This window comes from Salvelinus sp. IW2-2015, linkage group LG11, assembly GCF_002910315.2.
Source record: "Salvelinus sp. IW2-2015 linkage group LG11, ASM291031v2, whole genome shotgun sequence".
Classification (NCBI taxonomy): domain Eukaryota; kingdom Metazoa; phylum Chordata; class Actinopteri; order Salmoniformes; family Salmonidae; genus Salvelinus; species Salvelinus sp. IW2-2015.
The window spans coordinates 21,105,106-21,126,056 of NC_036851.1; the positions used below are offsets into that span (position 1 = coordinate 21,105,106).

The window sequence follows — 20,951 nt, forward strand, 5'->3', positions numbered from 1 at the left end:
CAAGCCATAAGACTCCTGAACAGGTAATCAAATGGCTACCCGGACTATTTTCATTGTGTTGCCCCCCCCCCCAACCACCCCTTTTTTTTACGCTGCTGCTACTCTCTGTTTATCATATATGCATAGACACTTTAACTATACATTCATGTACATACTACCTCAATTGGGCCGACCAACCAGTGCTCCCGTACATTGGCTAACCGGGCTATCTGCATTGTGTCCCGCCACCCACCAAACGCCAACCCCTCTTTTACGCTACTGCTACTCTCTGTTCATCATATATGCATAGTCACTTTAACCATATCTACACGTACATACTACCTCAATCAGCCTGACTAACCAGTGTCTGTATGTAGCCTCGCTACTTTTATAGCCTCGCTACTGTATATAGCCTGTCTTTTAAATGTTGTTTTATTTCTTTACTTACCTATTGTTCACCTAATACCTTTTTTGCACTATTGGTTAGAGCCTGTAAGTAAGCATTTCACTATAAGGTCTACACCTGTTTTATGCGACGCACGTGACAAATATACTTTTATTTGATTTGACTTGATGTCATTAGATTAGTGTGAATGGAAGTTCAGATGTAAATTGTAATAGTTCAGTAAATATTTTAGTATGATAGTCCTGCATTCTTGGATCCTCTTTCACTGCTTTATAAGGTCATTTAAACAGTCTGATCTGACATGATGAATTAATGCAAACAGACATTAGGTTGGGCCCATGGCAGTATGCAAAAACTCCACATCTCCAAAGAAATAATCCTCCAAATACAGTAGTGCTTTAGGAAGGCTAATGGTCTGACTTTGGACATTTGTAAGCCAAAGGCTCTTTCAATTATGTGTAAAAAATAAATAATCATAATTAAAGATATGTTGTGGTATGCTTGCTCAATGTCTTCTGTAATACCTTCAAACATTACAAAACTTTATGAATCTGTATTGCTGTAAAGCAAAGTTGGGACTTGGGGTCATTTCTCAAGGCATTTCAGGGTGTCAGTTCAGTGGTCAATTTATGTTTCTGATATCAATTGGCATAGCTAAGCTGACAAAATGTATAGGCAGCATTGAGGGACATATTTAAACACACATGCATTGTTTGGATATTTGTTTATTCCAAAGTCTGTCTTGACAAAGAAGGCCTTTGTTGACACACAAAGTAGTAGAGGTTTGCGAAATATGCATCTACCTTGTTCCACAAGTTTATTACGTTTTCCGGCAAGTTATTACATTAACCGGTTTTATTACATTAGAAATGTAAAAGTTATTACCATTGTTACATACCTGCTTCGTGTTTCACAATGTTGTTCATATCAGAACGGAGGAAGGAAATCATGGTAACAACTGCCACAAAAGAAGGAGTGAATTTGTTATCTGGGAGTTCACTGGGAGTTTACTGTAAATACTGTACAGTGGTGAGGAGCATACGAGTCATGAGCTCAGGTGTGAAGCAAGCTTACGTAAAAATATCACGTTGTTTCGTGTTGTTCAGCAACCAATCAACACCTCTGATCCTGACAGAGTACCATGAGGAAGACGGCATTTCCTGTCTCAAATGAGAGAGCGGTGACAAGGAACAGGATCAGGTCTCTTACTTTATAATTCATTGCTTTGGCACTAAAACACCTTTTCATGGTGCTTTACGGCGCACAAGCTCTCCTTGATCTATTCTCATGGACTGCACTACATTATTACAAAAATACAGTCATACTTTTTTGTAGGTCAGATTCACTATCAGGCCTAATATACTGTAGAACTTAGATGTTAGTAGTCACGAAAACCATGTGATGTCCATTACCTGCCAATGAGAAGTGGCAATTCCTTCAGTACAGTTCCACTTAAAGCTGGCTTTGTAATAGCATCTTAAAAACTTCTTACGGCTGAAATCCCGCTAACGGGATCGATATGACAACAGCCAGTGAAAGTGCAGGGCGCCAAATTCAAACAACAGAAATCTCATAATTAAAATTCCTCAAACATACAAGTATTTTACACCATTTTAAAGATAAACTTGTTGTTAATCCCACCACAGTGTCCGATTTCAAAAATGCTTTACGACAAAAGCACACCAAACGATTATGTTAGGTCAGACCTAGTCACCAAAAAACACAGCCATTTTTCCAGCCAAAGAGAGGAGTCACAAAAAGCAGAAATAGAGATAAAATGAATCACTAACCTTTGATGATCTTCATCAGATGACACTCATAGGACTTCATGTTACACAATACATGTATGTTTTGTTCGATAAAGTTCATATCTATATCCAAAAATCTCAGTTTATATTGGCGCGTTATGTTCAGTAATGTTTTGCTTTCAAAACATCCGGTGATTTTGCAGAGAGTCACATCAATTTACAGAAATACTCATAATAAACATTGATAAAAGATACAAGTGTTATGCATGGAATTATAGATCCACTTCTCCCTAATGCAACCGCTGTGTCAGATTTTTTTTAAACTTTACGGAAAAAGCACACCATGCAATAATCTGAGTATGGCGCTCAGACACAAAAACAAGCCATACAGATATCCACCATGTTGTGTAGTCAACAGAAGTCAGAAATAGCATTATAAATATTCACTTACCTTTGATGATCTTCATCATAATGCACTCCCAGGAATCCCAGTTTCACAATAAATGTTTGATTTGTTCGATAAAGTCCATCATTTATGTCCAAATACCTCCTTTTTGTTCGCGCGTTTAGTTCACAAATCCAAATTCTTGAGGCGCAAACACTAGGTCCAGATGAAAAGTCAAAAAGTTCCGTTAGAGTTCATAGAAACATGTCAAACGATGTATAGAATCAATCTTTAGGATGTTTTTAACATAAATCTTCAATAATGTTTCAACCGTAGAATTCCTTTGTCTTTAGAAATGCAATGGAACGCAGCTAACTCACGGGCGCGCGCTAGACTGAGCTCATGGCACTCTGCCAGACCTCTGGTTGAAACAGCTCTCATTCTCTCCCCCTTCACAGTAGAAGCCTCAAACAAGGTTCTAAAGACTGTTGAAGTGGAAGCCTTAGGAAGTGCAATCGTACCAAATTTACACTGTATCTTGGATAGGCAAAGAGTTGAAAACCTACAAACCTCAGATTTCCCACTTCCTGGTTGGATTTTTTTCTCAGGTTTTTGCCTGCCATATGAGTTCTGTTATACTCACAGACATCATTCAAACAGTTTTAGAAACTTCTGAGTGTTTTCTTTCCAAATATACTAATAATATGCATATCTTAGCTTCTGGGCCTGTGTAGCAGGCAGTTTACTCTGGGCACCTTATTCATCCAAGCTACTCAATACTGCCCCCCAGCCATAAGAAGTTTTAACAAAGGGATGTCTTCAAAGCCCAGTTTCATCCTATAGAGGGATAACAATTGAATAATCCTTCATCATTCTAAGATAACTCAAATATACAACCATTGAGCTAATAATTGGGAAGATGACGTATTCAGCATCAGCTGCAAGATGGCTGGGAAAGGATTCTTGGAAGTTGGCCACAGTTTTAAACAGTTCAGAAGGCCAACAATCTCCATTGGTCCAGATTAACATGCCATGGCTTTAGCCTTAATAACAGAGGTCCAATTGTACGGTGCTGCTGGGAAGAGCATGGACTTAAGGCCAGCAAAACCATTTGAGAGGTGTGTTTTAATTTGTATGAAGCTGTGAAAACATAAAAACATTGTCAGCTGAGGCAGCGGTCACTGGGCAAAGGGTGAATAATCATTGATTACATTGACGAATACTGTACTAACCTATTTGAGCCATCTTCTACAACAGGCCTTACACTGATTTTGTAAAGCTCTCTCTGATGAAGTACAACTTCTGTTTTATCCTTGTCTGGGATGGTCTTGAATACTGTTGCAATGCCCAGATTGTAGGATGGGCTTCCAAACAGGAGCGGTCCAGTCTGGTTATCAGAAACACCTGTGACACATTCCTTGCTGAGAAAGGTTAGTGACTCACTACAGCAGTCTGCGTAATGAGGGGAGGCTCTTCTGTCTCTAGACATTCACCAAAAATCTGCTCAGCACAAGAACCAAAACTGCCGTCCTGCATAGGAGGTTGTGAATAGGGATGTGACAAATGTAAAAATTTTCTTGATGTTTAAACTGACATTTATTGTTATTGTTTTTCATTAAAACGATAAGGAAAAAAAACAGAAAACACCACGTCAATTTACAATGCAGAATAATGGCCCTATTACTTATGTATGACCGCTCGGGCCAGGCAATGAATTTATATCTACAGCAACCCTTTACAGACATAGAACGCAGCTACAGTAACATGTCGATAGTGACAATTGATAACTTTGCAATTAAAAACTTTTCAGACAATTAAAAACAGTGCCACATCAGTTCTGTACAGAGCCGGCGGCAGAGTGAATCTGTTTGACGGTCCTTTGATATCCATCGGCGGGCACGTTTTTTCAAGGAACCTCCTATGTGTGCACACGCTTTAATGAGCGTTATAGTAAAGTTTCTCATTTGTTGTTGTCCTTTGAGCTTTCCTTTGATTTGCGCTATGTTGTTGTTTCTGAGGTTGCTTAGTGGCGGATATGTTTTGTCAAAGTGGGCATGGTGTTACTGGACATGTCGCTCTAAATTTGCTCATTTAACAATTGACTGCCATCTGGCAAATAAGACAAAGTGAGCTAGTCCCATCATGCAGTACAAAAAAATACTTGTCTGTCCATTTCTCACCGTAGCTACGTTAGCTAGCGGCATTTCCCCGCCGCCATCTTCCTGATTTTCCTGGTTCTCGTTGGTTGTTCGTTCATAGCTGTCACGTTGTTCTCCAGCTCCAGCACTCATTGTCAACAGATTTATGTTTCTTTTTGTCACGGCTGTTGAAGGAGGAGGACCAAGGTGCACCGTGGTGAGCGTACATTTTCTTTTATTATAAAACATGAAGCCAACAAAACAACAAACGAGAAAACAACCGTGAAGTTAAAGGCTATAGTGCCAATAAACAAAGACAACTTCCCACAAAGACAGGTGGAAAAAGGGCTACCTAAGTATGGTTCTCAATCAGAGACAACGATAGACAGCTGTCCCTGATTGAGTACCCTACCCGGCCAAAACATAGAAATACAAATAATAGAATATAGAATACCCACCCCAACTCACACCCCGACCAAACCAAAATAGAGACATAAACAGGATCTCTAAGGTCAGGGCGTGACACTTTTTTACAATAAATGGATCCATGTCGACCAGACTGCAAAATTAGCTAGTGGCAAATGGATATGTGTTTGTCGCTGTAGCTGAGCAGTTGCGTTCTATTTCGGGTAACGTTCTATTTCGGCCTTTCTGTTCAACAGCTGCGCTATACTGCCATATATCTGCTGTCCATGGAACAGTAGATATATTCAATGAAGTGATGCAGGCCTGCATTCAACACATTGAATTGAAATTGTATTATTGTTATGTATTATAAATGGAACATAGGAAAATCACTGCGAGCTGCAAATTAAGGGCTCGCAAAAACTGTAATTTTTATTCAGACATTTGGAACAACACAAATAAATAATCATAACATTTAAAACTATATAAATATAAAAATATATACCAAAATAAGACTCAGAAATATTAAAAAGAAGTAACAAAGACTAATAGAAACAAATTTGTGTTTATTTGGCACTCGAGCATCAATACATTACCCATCCTCCAAACACTGTCAACCAAGAGTCAAGACTAAACCAATTCACCTTGGTGGTGTGCAGACTGGTTTTATATTATTCTTAACGATTTCACACAAACCAGAGAAAAATGCAACAATATGTCTGTGAAACTATATATTTACGGTATTATGAATGAATTGTGGTTTATTTGGTAGCATTTCTTAGTGTGACTGGTTTTACTAATTGCATTAGTACCGTACAAAGTTAAAGGTGCGCTATTTGATAGACTCCCCGCTCCCCCTACTTAGGGCTTCTAGTGGGGAGACCTGAGGTCAACCTCCGCCCGCCCTCTCTCCATCTAGTACTTCTGAGTGGGAGACCTTCCCAGGCAGTAGCCTGCCTAGCTCACAAACTGTAATGAGGGCACCCACTCCGACAAGGTTATCTCTGGCATGCAACCAGAGGGCTGTGCAATGATTACCACTTCTTTAGGCCAATGCAACAGTAGGCCTATAACTTCCATCATCAACTAAGTAAAATACATAGGCCTAAAGCCGACAAATAAAAGCAGTAGAAAAATCCTGATGAAAATTCTGGTTCTTTCAATCACATTAATCTCTCTACTCCACATGTCTTCCTCCCTTTCTATCTGTCTTGAGTTGAGCTATTGCTAGTGAAGTGCAACATTGTATTAAATCATCAACTGGATCCGGGAAAGCTGTCACTAGCGAACTTGCAACAGTGTACCCTGCGCCAGTGAGCTAGGGACAGACAGCTGTTTTTTTGTTACATTTCCACTGGATATATGGGATAATCAGATCATGACAGTTTACACTTTCACACTGAGGCTTGGCGATTATAGAATAAGCCTACTGAGGACCTATCGTTTGCAATGGATGATTTAAAAAAAAAAACAGACTTCATTTACAATGTGTGAGGTGAAGAAAAAATGTCTGACAAACTCAGATTATTAGTGGTGGACATGGTGAGTTATGACAATCAGAAATCACACGGCCAAATGGGCACATTCCTACATTTGCATGCAGCAGGTCAGGTGGGGCTACGTCTATACGTACTCAGGCGTGCGCGCTCCCTTTACGTTATCAGGACATAGAAATCAGACACATACTCATTTCTCAAGGAGCACTCCAATCAAAATACAATACAAATATTGACAAAACTCATAATGGTTGTGAAATAAACCAAAACCAGAGATCTGTATATAATGACGAGATGCTCATGTCCCCGCCCGAACAATGTGAATCGTTGTCCCAAAGGCAGGAACTGTTATGAATTTTGTATTGTTAATTTGTTGTCTTCTGTATTTAAACGGTCAAATAAATGATGAATATTTCAATATTTAATTTGGAAAGGCACAGAGGTACGGTTCCTGCCCGCCCATAATGCCGGCCCTGGGTCTGTACCTTTTCAGACAGTAGAATTCTTCTCCGGTGTAAAATGTTTGTATTTTTTCCCTGACAACAATAAACATCGCTATGTTATGGTAGCTAGAGTTGAAGTCGGAAGTTTACATACACCTTAGCCAAATACATCTAAACACCATTTTTCACAATTCCTGACATTTCATTTGAGTAAAAATTCCCTGTCTTAGGTCAGTTAGGATCACCACTTTATTTTAAGAATGTGAAATGTCAGAATAATAGTAGAGAGAATGATTGATTTCAGCTTTTATTTCTTTCATCACATTCCCAGTGGGTCAGAAGTTTACATACACTCAATTAGTATTTGGTAGCATTGCCTTTAAATTGTTTAACTTGAGTCAAACGTGGTGGGTAGCCTTCCACAAGCTTCCCACAATAAGTTGGGTGAATTTTGGCCCATTCCTCCTGACAGAGCTGGTGTAACTGAGTCAGGTTTGTAGGCCTCCTTGCTCGCACAAACTTTTTCAGTTCTGCCCACAAATTTTTTATAGGATTGAGGTCAGGGCTTTGTGATGGCCACTTCAATAACTTGACTTTGTTGTCCTTAAGCCATTTTGCCACAACATTGGAAGTATACTTGGGGTCATTGTCCATTTGGAAGACCCATTTGCGACCAAGCTTTAACTTCCTGACTGATGTCTTGAGATGTTGCTTCAATATATCCACATAATTTTCCTGCCTCATGATGCCATCTATTTTGTGAAGTGCACCAGTCCCTCCTGCAGCAAAGCACCCCCACAACATGATGCTGCCACCCCCGTGCTTCACGGTTGGGATGGTGTTCTTCGGCTTGCAAGCCTTCCCCTTTTTCCTCCGAACATAACGATGGTCCATTATTGTTTCATCAGACCAGAGGACATTTCTCAAAAAAGTACGATCTTTGTCCACATGTGCAGTTGCAAACTGTAATCTGGCTTTTTTTATGGCGGTTGTGGAGCAGTGGCTTCTTCCTTGTGTCGTGGAAAATTGCAAGATTATGTTATAATGCTTGTATTGCATTATAATGGTTGCTTTATTCAACAGAATAGAGTATTGTGTGTGTGTTCTACTGAGGATGGGCCTCTATGAGATAGCACTGACAGAGGAGATTTACGATGTCTTTGGGTGATAAAACCTAAAGAGCATTCCAGATAACATGAACTAATGGTTCTGTTCTATGCCGTATCAGGGAGAGATGGTTCCCTATTGGAGTGAGGGGGCCAGACACTGGTCTTTACAATGAGAACTATTGACACAGCGGTAACTGTCTGCTATGTTTTATAGATATCTTTCATACAAATCTTAATCTTTGTGAACTGTTCCTAAGATCTGTGGTTCGTCAGTGTAAGTTGAGAGGGGTGTATCTTGGCTATAAAAGAGTACCACTTTTCTGGTGGTACTTCTCAACGGTTCATTAGAAATAGTGAATTGTTGAAAGTCAAATGCTATTGCAAAGCTTATTATTATTAAAGATGTAGTTTAAGTGTAACTGACTGGTGTGTAGTTTGTAACTCTCCTCATTTGGTAATGCAGAAATATGCCACCACACTTGCTGAGCGGCCTTTCAGGTTATGTCGATATAGGACTCGTTTTACTGTGGATATAGATACTTTTGTACCTGTTTCCTCTAGCATCTTCACAAGGTCCTTTGCTGTTGTTCTGGGATTGATTTGCACCTTTCACACCAAAGTACATTCACCTCTAGGAGACAGAACATGTGTCCTTCCTGAGCAGTATGATGGATGCGTGGTCCCATGGTGTTTAAACTTGTGTACTATTGTTTGTACAGATTAACGTGGTACCTTCAGGCGTTTTGGAAATTGCTCCCAATGATGAACCAGACTTGTGGAGGTCTACACTTGTTTTTCTGAGGTCTTGGCTGATTTCTTTAGATTTTCCCATGATGTCAAGCAAAGATCCCCCGAGTTTGAAGGTAGGCCCTGAAATACATCCACAGGTACACCTCCAATTTACTCAAATTATGTAAATTAGCATATCAGAAGCTTCTAAAGCCATGACATCATTTTCTGGAATTTTCCAAGCTGTTTAACGGCACAGTCAACTTAGTGTATGTAAACTTCTGACCCACTGGATTTGTGATACAGTGAAATAATCTGTCTGTAAACAATTGTTGGAAAAATTACTTGCGTCATGCACAAATTAGATGTCCTAACCGACTTGCCAAAACTATAGTTTGTTAACAAGAATTGTGTGGAGTGGTTGAAAAATTTGTTTTAATGACTCCAACCTAAGTGTATGTAAACTTCCAACTTCAACTGTAGATGTGTTTTATTTATATTAAATGTCTTGCTAAATCACGGTATATAACAAAAGTTAAAGTACTTATTTAGGAGATTTGTCTTCATGCAAGCACCAGGCAAGCATACTGCGCGCAGCAACTCGAGATTACTTGATTGACAGTTGTGGTTGCCTAGTGATAGATTTAAGTCCCGCTTCAGAGGCGGCATTTCTTACTTAATTAGGGCTAGGGGTCCCGCTAGCGGGACAACTTCCGGTGAAACTGGAGGGCACCCAATTCAAATAAATAATCATAAATATTTTGGATTTTAAACATTTATGTACATACAGTGGGGCAAAAAAGTATTTAGTCAGCCACCAATTGTGCAAGTTCTCCCACTTAAAAAGATGAGAGAGGCCTGTAATTTTCATCATAGGTACACTTCAACTATGACAGACAAAATGAGAAAAAGAAATCCAGAAAAATCCAGAAAATGCTTGTTTGTAGGTGACCAAATACTTATTTTCCACCATAATTTGCAAATAAATTCATAAAAAATCCTACAATGTGATTTTCTGGATTTTTTTTTCTCATTTTGTCTGTCATAGTTGAAGTGTACCTATGATGAAAATTACAGGCCTCTCTCATCTTTTTAAGTGGGAGAACTTGCACAATTGGTGGCTGACTAAATACTTTTTTGCCCCACTGTATAAGTGTTTTATATCGGCTGAAAGCTTAAATTCTTGTTAATCTAACTGCACTGTCTGATTTACAGTAGCTATTACAGCGAAAACATGCCATGCGATTGTTTGAGGACGGCGCCACACATAAAAATATTTTTCCACCGGCACAGGTTTCATACATTCACATATAACGGTAAAATATTCACTTACTTTTTGAAAATGTTCCTCTGATTTATCATCCAAAGGGGCCTAGCTATAACATGTAGTATCGTTGTGTTAGATAAAATCCTTCTTTATATCCCAAAAAGTCTGTTTAGTTGGCGCCATCAATTTCAATAATCCACTCCTTCAACTTGCAGAGAAAGGAATCCGAAAATCTACCCCTTTGTTTCAACAAGTCAAAATACGTTTCTATTTACTCCTCAGATACCCTAAAATGTAATCAAACTATAACATTTATTTCGGAAAGAAGTATGTTCAATAGGAAACCGATTTTAGCAGGTGCGTAATGTTTTCATGGCGCACGCGAACACGAATTTCCAAGACTGTGTCCCTCTACTAAAACTGTTATTTCTTATTCGTTTTTTAAGTTACAAGCCTGAAACCTTGAACATAGACTGCTGACACCCTGTGGAAGCCATATGAATTGCATCCAGGAAGTGCCTTTCTAAGAGGATGGTCTCTCTCAAAAAAAGAATTCAGGTTGGTTTTTCTTTGGATTTCCTCCTACCATATCTATTGTGTTATATTCTCCTACATTATTTTAACATTTCAACAAACTTCAAAGTGTTTTCTTTCCAATGGTACCAATTATTTGCATATCCTGGCATCAGGGCCTGAGCTACAGGCAGTTTACTTTGGGCACATCTTTCAGGCAGGAAGTGGAGAAAAAAGGGACCTAGGTTTAAATTAAGTGATAATGGAGAAGAGAAGGCGGTGTTTTGAGGATACATTTGCACGGGTGTTATTAGGTCCGAGACAAAGTCGAGGCAAAACCGTTTTGCTTTCAATGTCATTATTTTATGTACAATTAATTTGTTCTCACATTTAGAAATGATTTGCTTGCATTATTTTGTAACGCTATCAATACTTTTAAGTTTATGTTTTGCTTTCAATATCTTTTGTTTGCCATACTAAGAATTTTGTTCTTGAGTTCAGAAGTGTTGCTTGATATTATTGGCACAAAGGTAACCATATAATAACACTATTACTCTATTAAAGGTGTTTAAAGCGGCAATCCTTAATTGAAACACAAAGTGACCTCCCCGCCACAGTTTCAGTAAAAAGCTGAGGGATGGGACTGGGGAAAAGCAACCACTCTGAAATCCATAGACTACGCTATGGATGCAAGGACTGACCATCCATGATATCAAAATGATAGTTTTAACAATGTTTTTAGGCTATAGTGTGGTTGTTTACATTTACTTCATTTACAAACATTGGGAGTAAAACAAGTAAAACAATATTTTGGGTTCTGATGGGGTACGACAGTTGAACTAAGGTCATGGAAATAAATACGTTATATTTCTCACGAATCAATGGGTACATATCATTAATTTATACGTTCAAAACTGGATGTATTGTAACAACTAAGAAGTGCCCCTTCAACAGGCAGTGACCTTCATACAGCAGAACTATGTCGCCATTTGAACGTGATCCATTAACCTGCCCCTCCAAAAATTATTCTGTCCACTGTTCAGCGAATGTCCCACAATATCTCTCCCTTGTCCCGCAGTTTTTTTTTTTTTAGATGTGGTCACCCTACAGTAATTCCACCGGTGGAAACATTGCTGAAACATGTTAACACCATCTTTGAACATGTAAGGAGAATAACATTATTTCAACCCCACATGTGAATTTGCCATTCCACATATGTGAAAAAGTGAGATTTTCACAGTTGGAGTGTCCTTACATATGAAACTGCAAATTAAATTTTCTCATGTGATTGTTTTTTATATGTGCACTTGCAATTCCACATGTGAAAAACAATCACATGTAAAAAATCTAAAAGTGTGGAATTGCAAGTTCACATACGAAAAACAATCAGATGTGGGAGTTTTTCACATATGAAACAGCAAATGTGATTTTCACATGTGAATGTACTTGCAATGTTTTTCATGTGCAATTCACATGTGAGGTGAAAACATGTTATTCTCCTCACATGTGAAAAGGTGGTGTTAACATGGGAACTCTACATTTAATACATGTGAAAATATGGTTTCATGCGTGAAATTTAAGATCAACACCATGTGAAAACATATATTTTTGGAAGGGCAGACAGGAACATACAATGAGGACGATCATTGACAGGCATGGCTTTGGCGATGGTGCCAGCTGGCCAAGTCCATTCAAAAAAAGTTGGATGGCAGGTCAGCCAGTGGCCTTGGCCCACCAAACATGACATTACTGAGCCAAAGAAGCCCATTCATCTATAGACTAGGCCTGTTATTCTTCCATTGGTGACATAAAACAATGTCTAATATAAGGTCTATAGTCTTCTAAAAGGGTCCTGTGTCTCCTACTACAGTCTCACGCTCGTGGGTTTCTCTACTCTCACTTATGAACACCACAGTTTGTTCGCTTGCAGCAGACTTCCAAGTGTTCTTTTGAGAAAAGGACATCCACGGGTTAAAATCAGAATACGCAGCCACAGAGAAATAATGAGTTAAAGTTCCCCACAGAAACAGGGTTAACGGGCGCAGACAGCCCCCCAGGCAGTGGGAGGAAATTAAGGCATCACTGACGTAGAGCATTGTGGCTACATAATGAAAGAAGGCATTTGAAGTGTATCTCAGATAGGCCCAAGCCCAAGCTTCTGCATGTCTCCAGAGAGTGTCAGCCTGCTCAGTTGGAGGAAAAGCCCCAGCAAAGATGCAAGGCATGCTTCTTGTTCTTTGTCTTTCATGGATCAATCTTGTAAGATGCTTTCTATTGTCGCATTTCCGCTGATACAAATCCTTGAAATTCGTCATCCCGGTATGAATCAAAACCAGCTCTCAGTAGCCCTCCTCCTACTCCCTTAGGAAAACAATGAGTATAGCAGAAAGATACGCCCATCTGCATGTGTTCCACTTCAATTGAAAACATAAAAAGATTCCATTCCAGTCAATGAATAAAGGTGAGATGTTACAATAAGTGTAGATGGGTCTTTCAAAAGGACATGGACTAGACATGGAAAGAGAAGGCAGATACTTGAAGGTTCTGGACATTGGAGAATGTGTGGCCTTACTTTTTGACAGCCACACATTGTGTGACTGCTGCTTCAGATAACTGATAGGTTCATTCTTATCAACTGCTCATGTGCACATGGCCTTGTTTAAAATTAGAGCATGGGGATGGATGACCATGACTCACCTTCCAGGACTTTCCCTTGGATTAGGTCCAAAATGTGGTTGGAGTTTTTTTAATGTGAAGTTTAACCACATTCTAAGCCTCATTGTTTTTAAGATAATAGTGATGGAATAGGCTTCAGCTTAATCGGAGCATTGGGCAATGACGAGAGGGCCATTTAAAGAACACAATGAGAACATCTCTGACAAGAGCAACTACTGAGCAATGCATTATTGAGACAACGAGGCTGGTGAATGAGGCTCAGGAGTATATGCATGAGCCCACGTGTAAGAAGTGACGCTGGAGAGGAGAAGCAGGTACGGGGAGTCAAACATTTAATAGGGAACGAACATAGAACAAGACAGGAACAGCGTTAGAACACGGGTAACACAGACATATGACAATTAATCCCGAAGCAGGGAACAGAGCTTGGGAACAGACAGATATAGGGAAGGTAATGGCACAAGTAATTGAGTCCAATGATCGCTGATGCGCGTGAAGGAAGAAGGCAGGTGTGCGTACTGATGGTGGCTTGAGTGAGTAATGCTGGGGATCCTGGCACTCGGAGGAAGAGCAGGAGCAGGCGTGACACCACGTATCTTATGGCCTAGTAATAAATGGAGTAATTGGCTTTTGCTCATCTGTAAATTTGCCCTGCAGCTTTGTGTTCAGAGGTAAAGCAAAGCTATAAGCCCCGAAAACCTATGGAAGAGGTGGGGGGACAACTAAGCTATGAGTCAGGTCATGAGTTTACACATTCTTACTGCAGGTAACATGTTGAATATTTAAATAGGAACCTAACCTGGGCAAATAATGTTTTCACTGTGAGTAATTGTAATGTGTTACCATAGTCTGCCATGTTATTATAATGTATCCCATTCTGTAATTTGCTTCCATTTCAGAGGACAATGTGACCCTCTCATGACTGGCATCCTTGGCTTTTGATTTAGTGCACAATACAGGACCTTTCATAGTATCCACCCCCTCTTTGTTTAAAGCCGTGTCTGTTATTGTTTTTAATAGATTTCAAAGGAAATTCTTAAAAGACAAAAAAAAAACAGTTCCTAAATCTGTCAGTCTTTCCCAGTCTCCCTTCCTTTTCCCATTCTGCTCTCTTGGCTATTTTATTTCTATTTAAATGACAGGACGCCTCCCCGCCATCTCAAACAAAAGATTGGTGCATTGTGTGTGTTGTAATGAAGTGACTCTACACCTTTTCCCTCCTCCCCTCATCCTGTATCTGAGTGCTGAGGACCACGAGTCTCAGAGGATCAGAGAGGAAACACACTTCGACGTCTCAATGCTTCTTTACATGGTCAACTGTACTCTAACATGACCTGAACACTAGCCTACTCAATGCAGAACTTTTCAGGTCAGAAATTGTTGCTAGCCTCATGTCAATTAGACATGACCCAGTCTCTTCACACAACCGCTGTGGAGCTCCATGAATATGGAAAGCGAGACTACTAGACATTACATTGTCTGTTTGATTCAAGATTAGTGATTTTTTTTAAATGTATTCATTTTACATAGTAAATTGACTAAGGACACATTATCTGCCAGGTCAATCAGTAATTGGTAAGACTATGCAAATAAATTAAACAGCAACAAGCAAAAATCAGGTGTTCTAGCACTGCATTATAACTCCTGAACGTGTATAACACCTTTTGACAATCTTTGATGATCTGTTAATTCCTCAGCCTTGACATTCCTACAACATTCCTTGGTAAATAAGCTTGTGATTTTGCATCACAAGGTTATGTCAGAAAATAACTTGGCTATTTTTAGTGTCACCAGTGGAACTAGTTTTGAGTGACCATTTTTTTATTTCACAAATCAAAACTTAGATTGTTACATAAAACCCTCACAAACTTTTACAGATGCACAATTGAGAGCATCTGCCTGGTATGGAAACTTCACCGCCCACAACGAGAGGGCTCTCCAGAGGGTGGTGCGGTCTGCACAGCGCATCACTGGGGGCAAACTACCTGCCCTCCAGGACACCCTACAGCACCCGATGTCACTGGAAGGCCAAAAAGATCATCAAGGACAACAACCACCCGAGCCACTACCTGTTCACCCCGCTATCATCCAGAAGGCGAGGTGCATCAAAGCTGGGACCGAGAGACTGAAACACAGCTTCTATCTCAAGGTCATCAGACTGTTAAAATAGCCATCACGAGCACAGAGAGGCTGCTGCCTACATACAGACTTGAAATCATTGGCCACTTTAATAAAAGGAACAGTAGTCACTTTAATATATATATTTTATTTAACTACGCAAGTCAGTTAAGAACAATATTTTCAATGACAGCCTAGGAACAGTGGGTTAACTGCCTTGTTCAGGGACAGAACGACAGAGTTTTACCTTGTCAGCTCGGGGATTCGATCTTGCAACCTTTCGGTTACTAGTTCAACGCTCTAACCACTAGGCTATCTGCCGCCCCTAATGTTTACATATCTTGCATTACTCATCTCATGTGTATATACTGTATTATATTCTATACTATCTATTGCATCTTAGCCTATGCCGCTATGAAATTGCTCACCCATATATTTATATATTATTTTTCTATTCCTTTACTTAGATTTGTGTGTATTAGGTATTTGTTGTGAAATTGTTAGATATTACTTGTTAGATATTACTGCACTGTCGGAACTAGAAACACAAGCATTTCGCTACACTCACAATAACATCTGCTAAACACGTGTACTGTATGTGACCAATAACATTTGATTTGATTTGAGATTGCCTCATGATTATTCAGACATGACAGACCCCCAGAATATGTGAAATACCATGTTGGTCTTCCTCCACCTCTGTACCTCAGCCTGTTGCTTTAGGCCAGGTCGGTCCAAATGGCATACTCACCGGCCTTTGTCTCTGTAGTTGCCTGTTTTTGTTTTTTCAAGGTTTCAAAGGGAATAGATGAAACTAAAAGGGAACACATTTCTTCCATTTCTATAATTTTTTCTCCTGTTCCCGTCTCTTTCATTTCCACTGTATAAACACATGCATTTTCCTTTCTGTTCTCAAGATTATTTTTGTAATTTTTTGCATGCACTCAGACCGGACACTTCCCAGCCATCTGAAACAAAAGGTATTACGCAGTTTCATTTATTCACATGAAAATATTTGTTTTTACACGCCTCTAATAACAAACATCTCCATCACAATATGGTTTTGAATAGAGGGCACCCATGTCACATCACCAGCGTTGGTCAAAGATCAGATGTTGGATGTTTGAAACATTGTTTATGAAGGACTGAACACACAGGGATACAGCAAGATGCTGAGAAACAAAGGATGACTGACTGGATGCTTTTTGTGTGTGCCTAATAATCAGGGCTGTCCTTCAAAGTTATCATTAGAAGGCCTGGGCTACCTGTTCTCTGTTAGTATTGGGATAAAGTACTGAGAGCAATTATTAAGTACGGAGATGCTATCCTTATAGTAGGCGAGATCACGTTAGCCTATAAATAGCCTACTTGGGGGTTGCAAATTAGATGAAAAGGTGGCGCATCATCCACTCTCAGTGTCATTTCACGCCATGAACTAAAACTATCAGCAATGGTGGGTAAATTTGCGCCCCCTTGATGCATGCGTCGGACCAGTATAATAATAACCATGTTATTACATGGCTCGCGCCTCCACCAAATTGTAATAACACCAGAAAATGTATCAGTGTTAAGGAGGATGTGCTTAACACAACTACCTACCCTATTTCTTCAACACAACGACGTGACACTATTCGGAATTAATGTCGGAACCTCGTGAAAGCGGTGCACGTTTAAACCAATAGAAGTTCAGAGATAGAAACCTGCCTCCTACACACCTTTCTGGGCCGAACTAAACTCTTGCGTCAGCCAATCACTGTAGTCGGACTAGAGGACATATATTCACGGTCTTATTTCCCTAAAGAGCAGTCTGTAGGCTACTCGAAGAACGAACTACTTCAAAAACCCAAGAAAACTTTGGGACATAATTAATCTGAAGTTTTGAGCTCATTGCAGAAATAACACAGGGGGAATAAACAAGATGAACTGAAGTCATTTTGGAAACAAAGAATTACTCTGAAAATAAAGAAGCTACTATTTTTTATGACATTGTATCAGTCATATTTTTTTAAACGGGAATCTGTTAAAATGAGACACGTCATCTGAGCCAAAAGAAGACCCGCGGACGTTACCCAAACTAAGTCTTTAAAGTCTTTAAAGATTGCCAGCAATAATATCGACAAGCCACGCTGCGGCGATGGATTCAGGCGGCAAGGTAATTGTGACTCTTAAGTGAGGCTAACGACTAGTTAGAAGCATTCTTAGAAACCAATATACAAAACGGTGTGTTTGTGTGTCTGTCTGTGGCTCTGAGAGAGAGAGAGAGAGAGAGAGAGAGAGAGAGAGAGAGAGAGAGAGAGAGAGAGAGAGAGAGAGAGAGAGAGAGAGAAAGGGACAAGCTAGCTTGTCTGAAAAACTGGTTGGGTTAGCTTGTTAATGTCAATGGGTTCAGAATGGTAAGACTTTTTTTTCAAGAAGTTACACTGGCTAACTCACCATTTCATTGTTTCATTCAATTGAAATGTAAACCATGTGCGCTGTGCTGCTCACCAGCATATTTGGACGCAGTGGGATATCCGGCTGCTGGGGAAATGAAGCATGCGCGACAGCATCAAATCGTATCGTGGGGTATGCCTACGTGTGTGGCCCCTAATTTGCTATTCATAATCCCTTTTTAAAGATGATAAAATACCTGTATCCTGGCTAATAAACCTGCATCCCCCTCTGTTGACATCATGCCTGTATCATGTAAGCATGATGCCATTACTCACAGGAAGGCAGCACATTAAAGTCTAGATTGAGATCATCTGTTTTATCACAGTATATGAGGTCTTCACTTATTAATTTTTTTATTTGTCCAATGTAACATTTGCTCATCGTTGGTTTACAGTAGTAAAAGGAAGAGACGTGATTCATCTGGTCTCTGATATGGCTGACTCTTACCGCTGATCCTGTGTGGTTAGGTAACCCCCTAACAACTTCAAAGTCCCTCCCAGTTCTCGCTTACAGTTTACTTTTGGTTGACATGGTGAACATGTAAATTGTTATTTTTCTGTATCCCCTTTTTTGGTTTGGAAGAGCTGTGTGATTTCCTGGCACTCAGCTGGAAAGCTATGTCATGGACGTGATGGGAATGGTCCTGTTCTGTTCCCACAGACACCAGGACTGCAGATGGCCAGGGGCGGTCCGAACAGGGGAATACTCACAGTAGGAAAACACCAGGGGGTCAAAGCCATAATTCCCATTAGGCTAGTGTTTTGCTTTCGACAGGCAGCTTGAGCTTTGAGCGTGCGTCCATGCTAATACCGCGCTGAGCGTGTTATTAATCAGCATCTCGTGGTTGGGATTTTCATACCGGGCTGGTTTTATGATCTTTGGGTGTGTGCAGCAGGGCAAGGAAGGTGCAGTCAGCGTGTAGGTGGAACCAGGTATTGGTGACCCAGGGTGTGGTTGAAAATTAACAGCCAAAAAGCCATCAAGCTGTCACCAGCCATGGTTCAATCATTCTGGCCCATCTGTCTGTACCTTTTGATCTCACTTTGATACACCTGTTCAGATAGACACCTCTCCTGTTTGACTGCTCACCTAGTGGCTGTTTAACTTCCTCTCTCCAAATAACAATACCGTCTAACATCTTTGTTCCCTTTATAGACTAGATAACAAGCATTCAACTAATAGGGCTTTTCCCCTCCGGCGCAAAGCATAACAATCAAAACATGACTGAATTCATGGGCAGTTAGGGCACAAATTGTGAGTCCTTTCAAAGCTTGACTCTAAACAATAGGCTTTGTTTTTAGTTCAGTGGAGGCCTCTTTTTTTCTTGGGTAAGAAACAAGGTAATTGGGGTCAAGCATACAGTTGACCTGGTCTGTGTTGACTGGAATAACTCTCTAAGAAACAGTTACATTTTTGGCAGAGCTGACAGTTTAGGCTTTTGATTAAGCCCAAAGCCGGCATTCAGTTCCTTCCTTCTAAAAGCTTAATTCCACTCAATCTACTGCCTTCCTTCAAGACGGTCCACTAGCTGTATTTCCCTCTGCATGACTGCCCTTTCAGTATGCCCTTTAATGTATGTGTCAGTCTGTTTGTTCTAATGAGGCCTAATGACTCTTTTCTATAAAATATGGGATTAAGAGATCTGGGAATGCTGTAATTGAAACTGGCACAAACGTAGAGCCTAATTAGTTTCCTAGAAGAAGTGGAAGGCATTGTACACACTGTACTGACCTCTCTGCTAATTGCTATTCATATGAAGGAGAGTTTGGTTATATCTGTAAGGCCCATTCTCTTGTTCTCCTGAGAGCTGTACTGTATCTGAGATTGTGTTAGGTTTGAACCAACTCTTGCACCAGGATCAGTGGGAAATGAGATGGATCTTAAATACACACGTATGTCTAGTATCAGACAGTCTGACAACAGTCTGTCTGCATGCCTACCACCCAGTCTATCCATTGACCTCAATGTATGTTTAACACCATGACCCAAGCCCAGCTCAGTTAATCCCTACCATTGTGTTGCTGAGTTGTCATAGTGCTTCAGCAAATGTACATTATCCTAGGGGCATTGGAAGACACAATGTAAGTAACATAAGTTATGTCCCTCTTACCTCCCCGAATGGCTCTGCTGATCCCACAGCTATTGCATGCAGTAATCATGGGTCTATGAACCAGAGTTATACTGTTAGCAATGAGGCGATGTGCCTTAGTAGGAAGACCACTGTGTGCAGCTCACCCTGCACTAACATAAATAACATGAGCATGTCTGCCTCTGCTAAGCTTCCCAGTAAATCAATGAAAACAATCAAGTCTCCCAGAAAGTGCTAAAAATAGCCCACGTTAACATATGTTGTTTAAGAACAAGGTTCAGGAAATCAATAATTTGCAAGTAAAAGATTCTGACAATCTCTGAAACTCACTTAGATAATATCTTTGATAATACAGTGATAGCAATACATGGTTATAACATCTACAGAAAAGACAGAAATGCCAAAGGAGGAGGTGTTGCCGTTTATATTCAGAACCACATTCCTGTAAAACTTAGAGAGGATCTCATGTTAAATACTGTTGAAGTAATATGGCTCCAGGTTCATCTGCCTCACCTAAAGCCCATTCTGGTGGGAAGCAGCTGTAGACCACAAAGTACTAACAGTATCTGGATATCATGTGTGAAATGCTCGATAATGTATGTGATATAAACAGAGAGGTGTATTTTCTGGTTGATTTAAATATTGACTGGCTTTCATCAGGCTGCCCACTCAAGAAAAAGCTTCAGACTGTAACTAGTACCTGCAACCTGGAAAGCTTCAAACTGTAACCAGTGCCTGCAACCTGGTTCACGTTATCAGTCAACCTACCAGGGTAGTTACAAACAGCACAGGAGAGAAATCATCAACATGTATTGATCACATCTTTACTAATGCAACAGAAATTTGCTTTCAAGCAGTATCCAAATCCATCGAATGTAATGATCACAATATAGTAGCCATATCTAGGAAGACCAAAGTTCCAAAGGCTGGGCGTAATATAGTGTATAAGAGGTCATACAATACGTTTTGTAGTGATTCCTATGTTGTTGATGTAAAGAATATTTGTTGGTCCGTGGT

At 40.0% G+C, this 20,951-nt stretch overlaps 1 protein-coding gene across 3 annotated transcripts in view; it reads left to right on the top strand.

Annotated features, from left to right (window-relative positions):
- Positions 1 to 20,951, top strand: part of LOC111969966 (solute carrier family 2, facilitated glucose transporter member 1) — a 53,104-nt gene that overhangs the window by 15,317 nt on the left and 16,836 nt on the right. Inside the window, exon 1 of one of the 3 annotated variants that reach the window (XM_023996386.1) lies at positions 17,201 to 17,564. The exons of the other annotated variants lie outside the window; for them this stretch is intronic. Within the exon in view, the coding sequence (XP_023852154.1) occupies positions 17,547 to 17,564 (18 nt within the window). The 5' untranslated portion in view covers positions 17,201 to 17,546. Of the gene's footprint in view, positions 1 to 17,200; positions 17,565 to 20,951 lie in introns of those variants that run through there. 3 annotated transcript variants of the gene reach the window in all.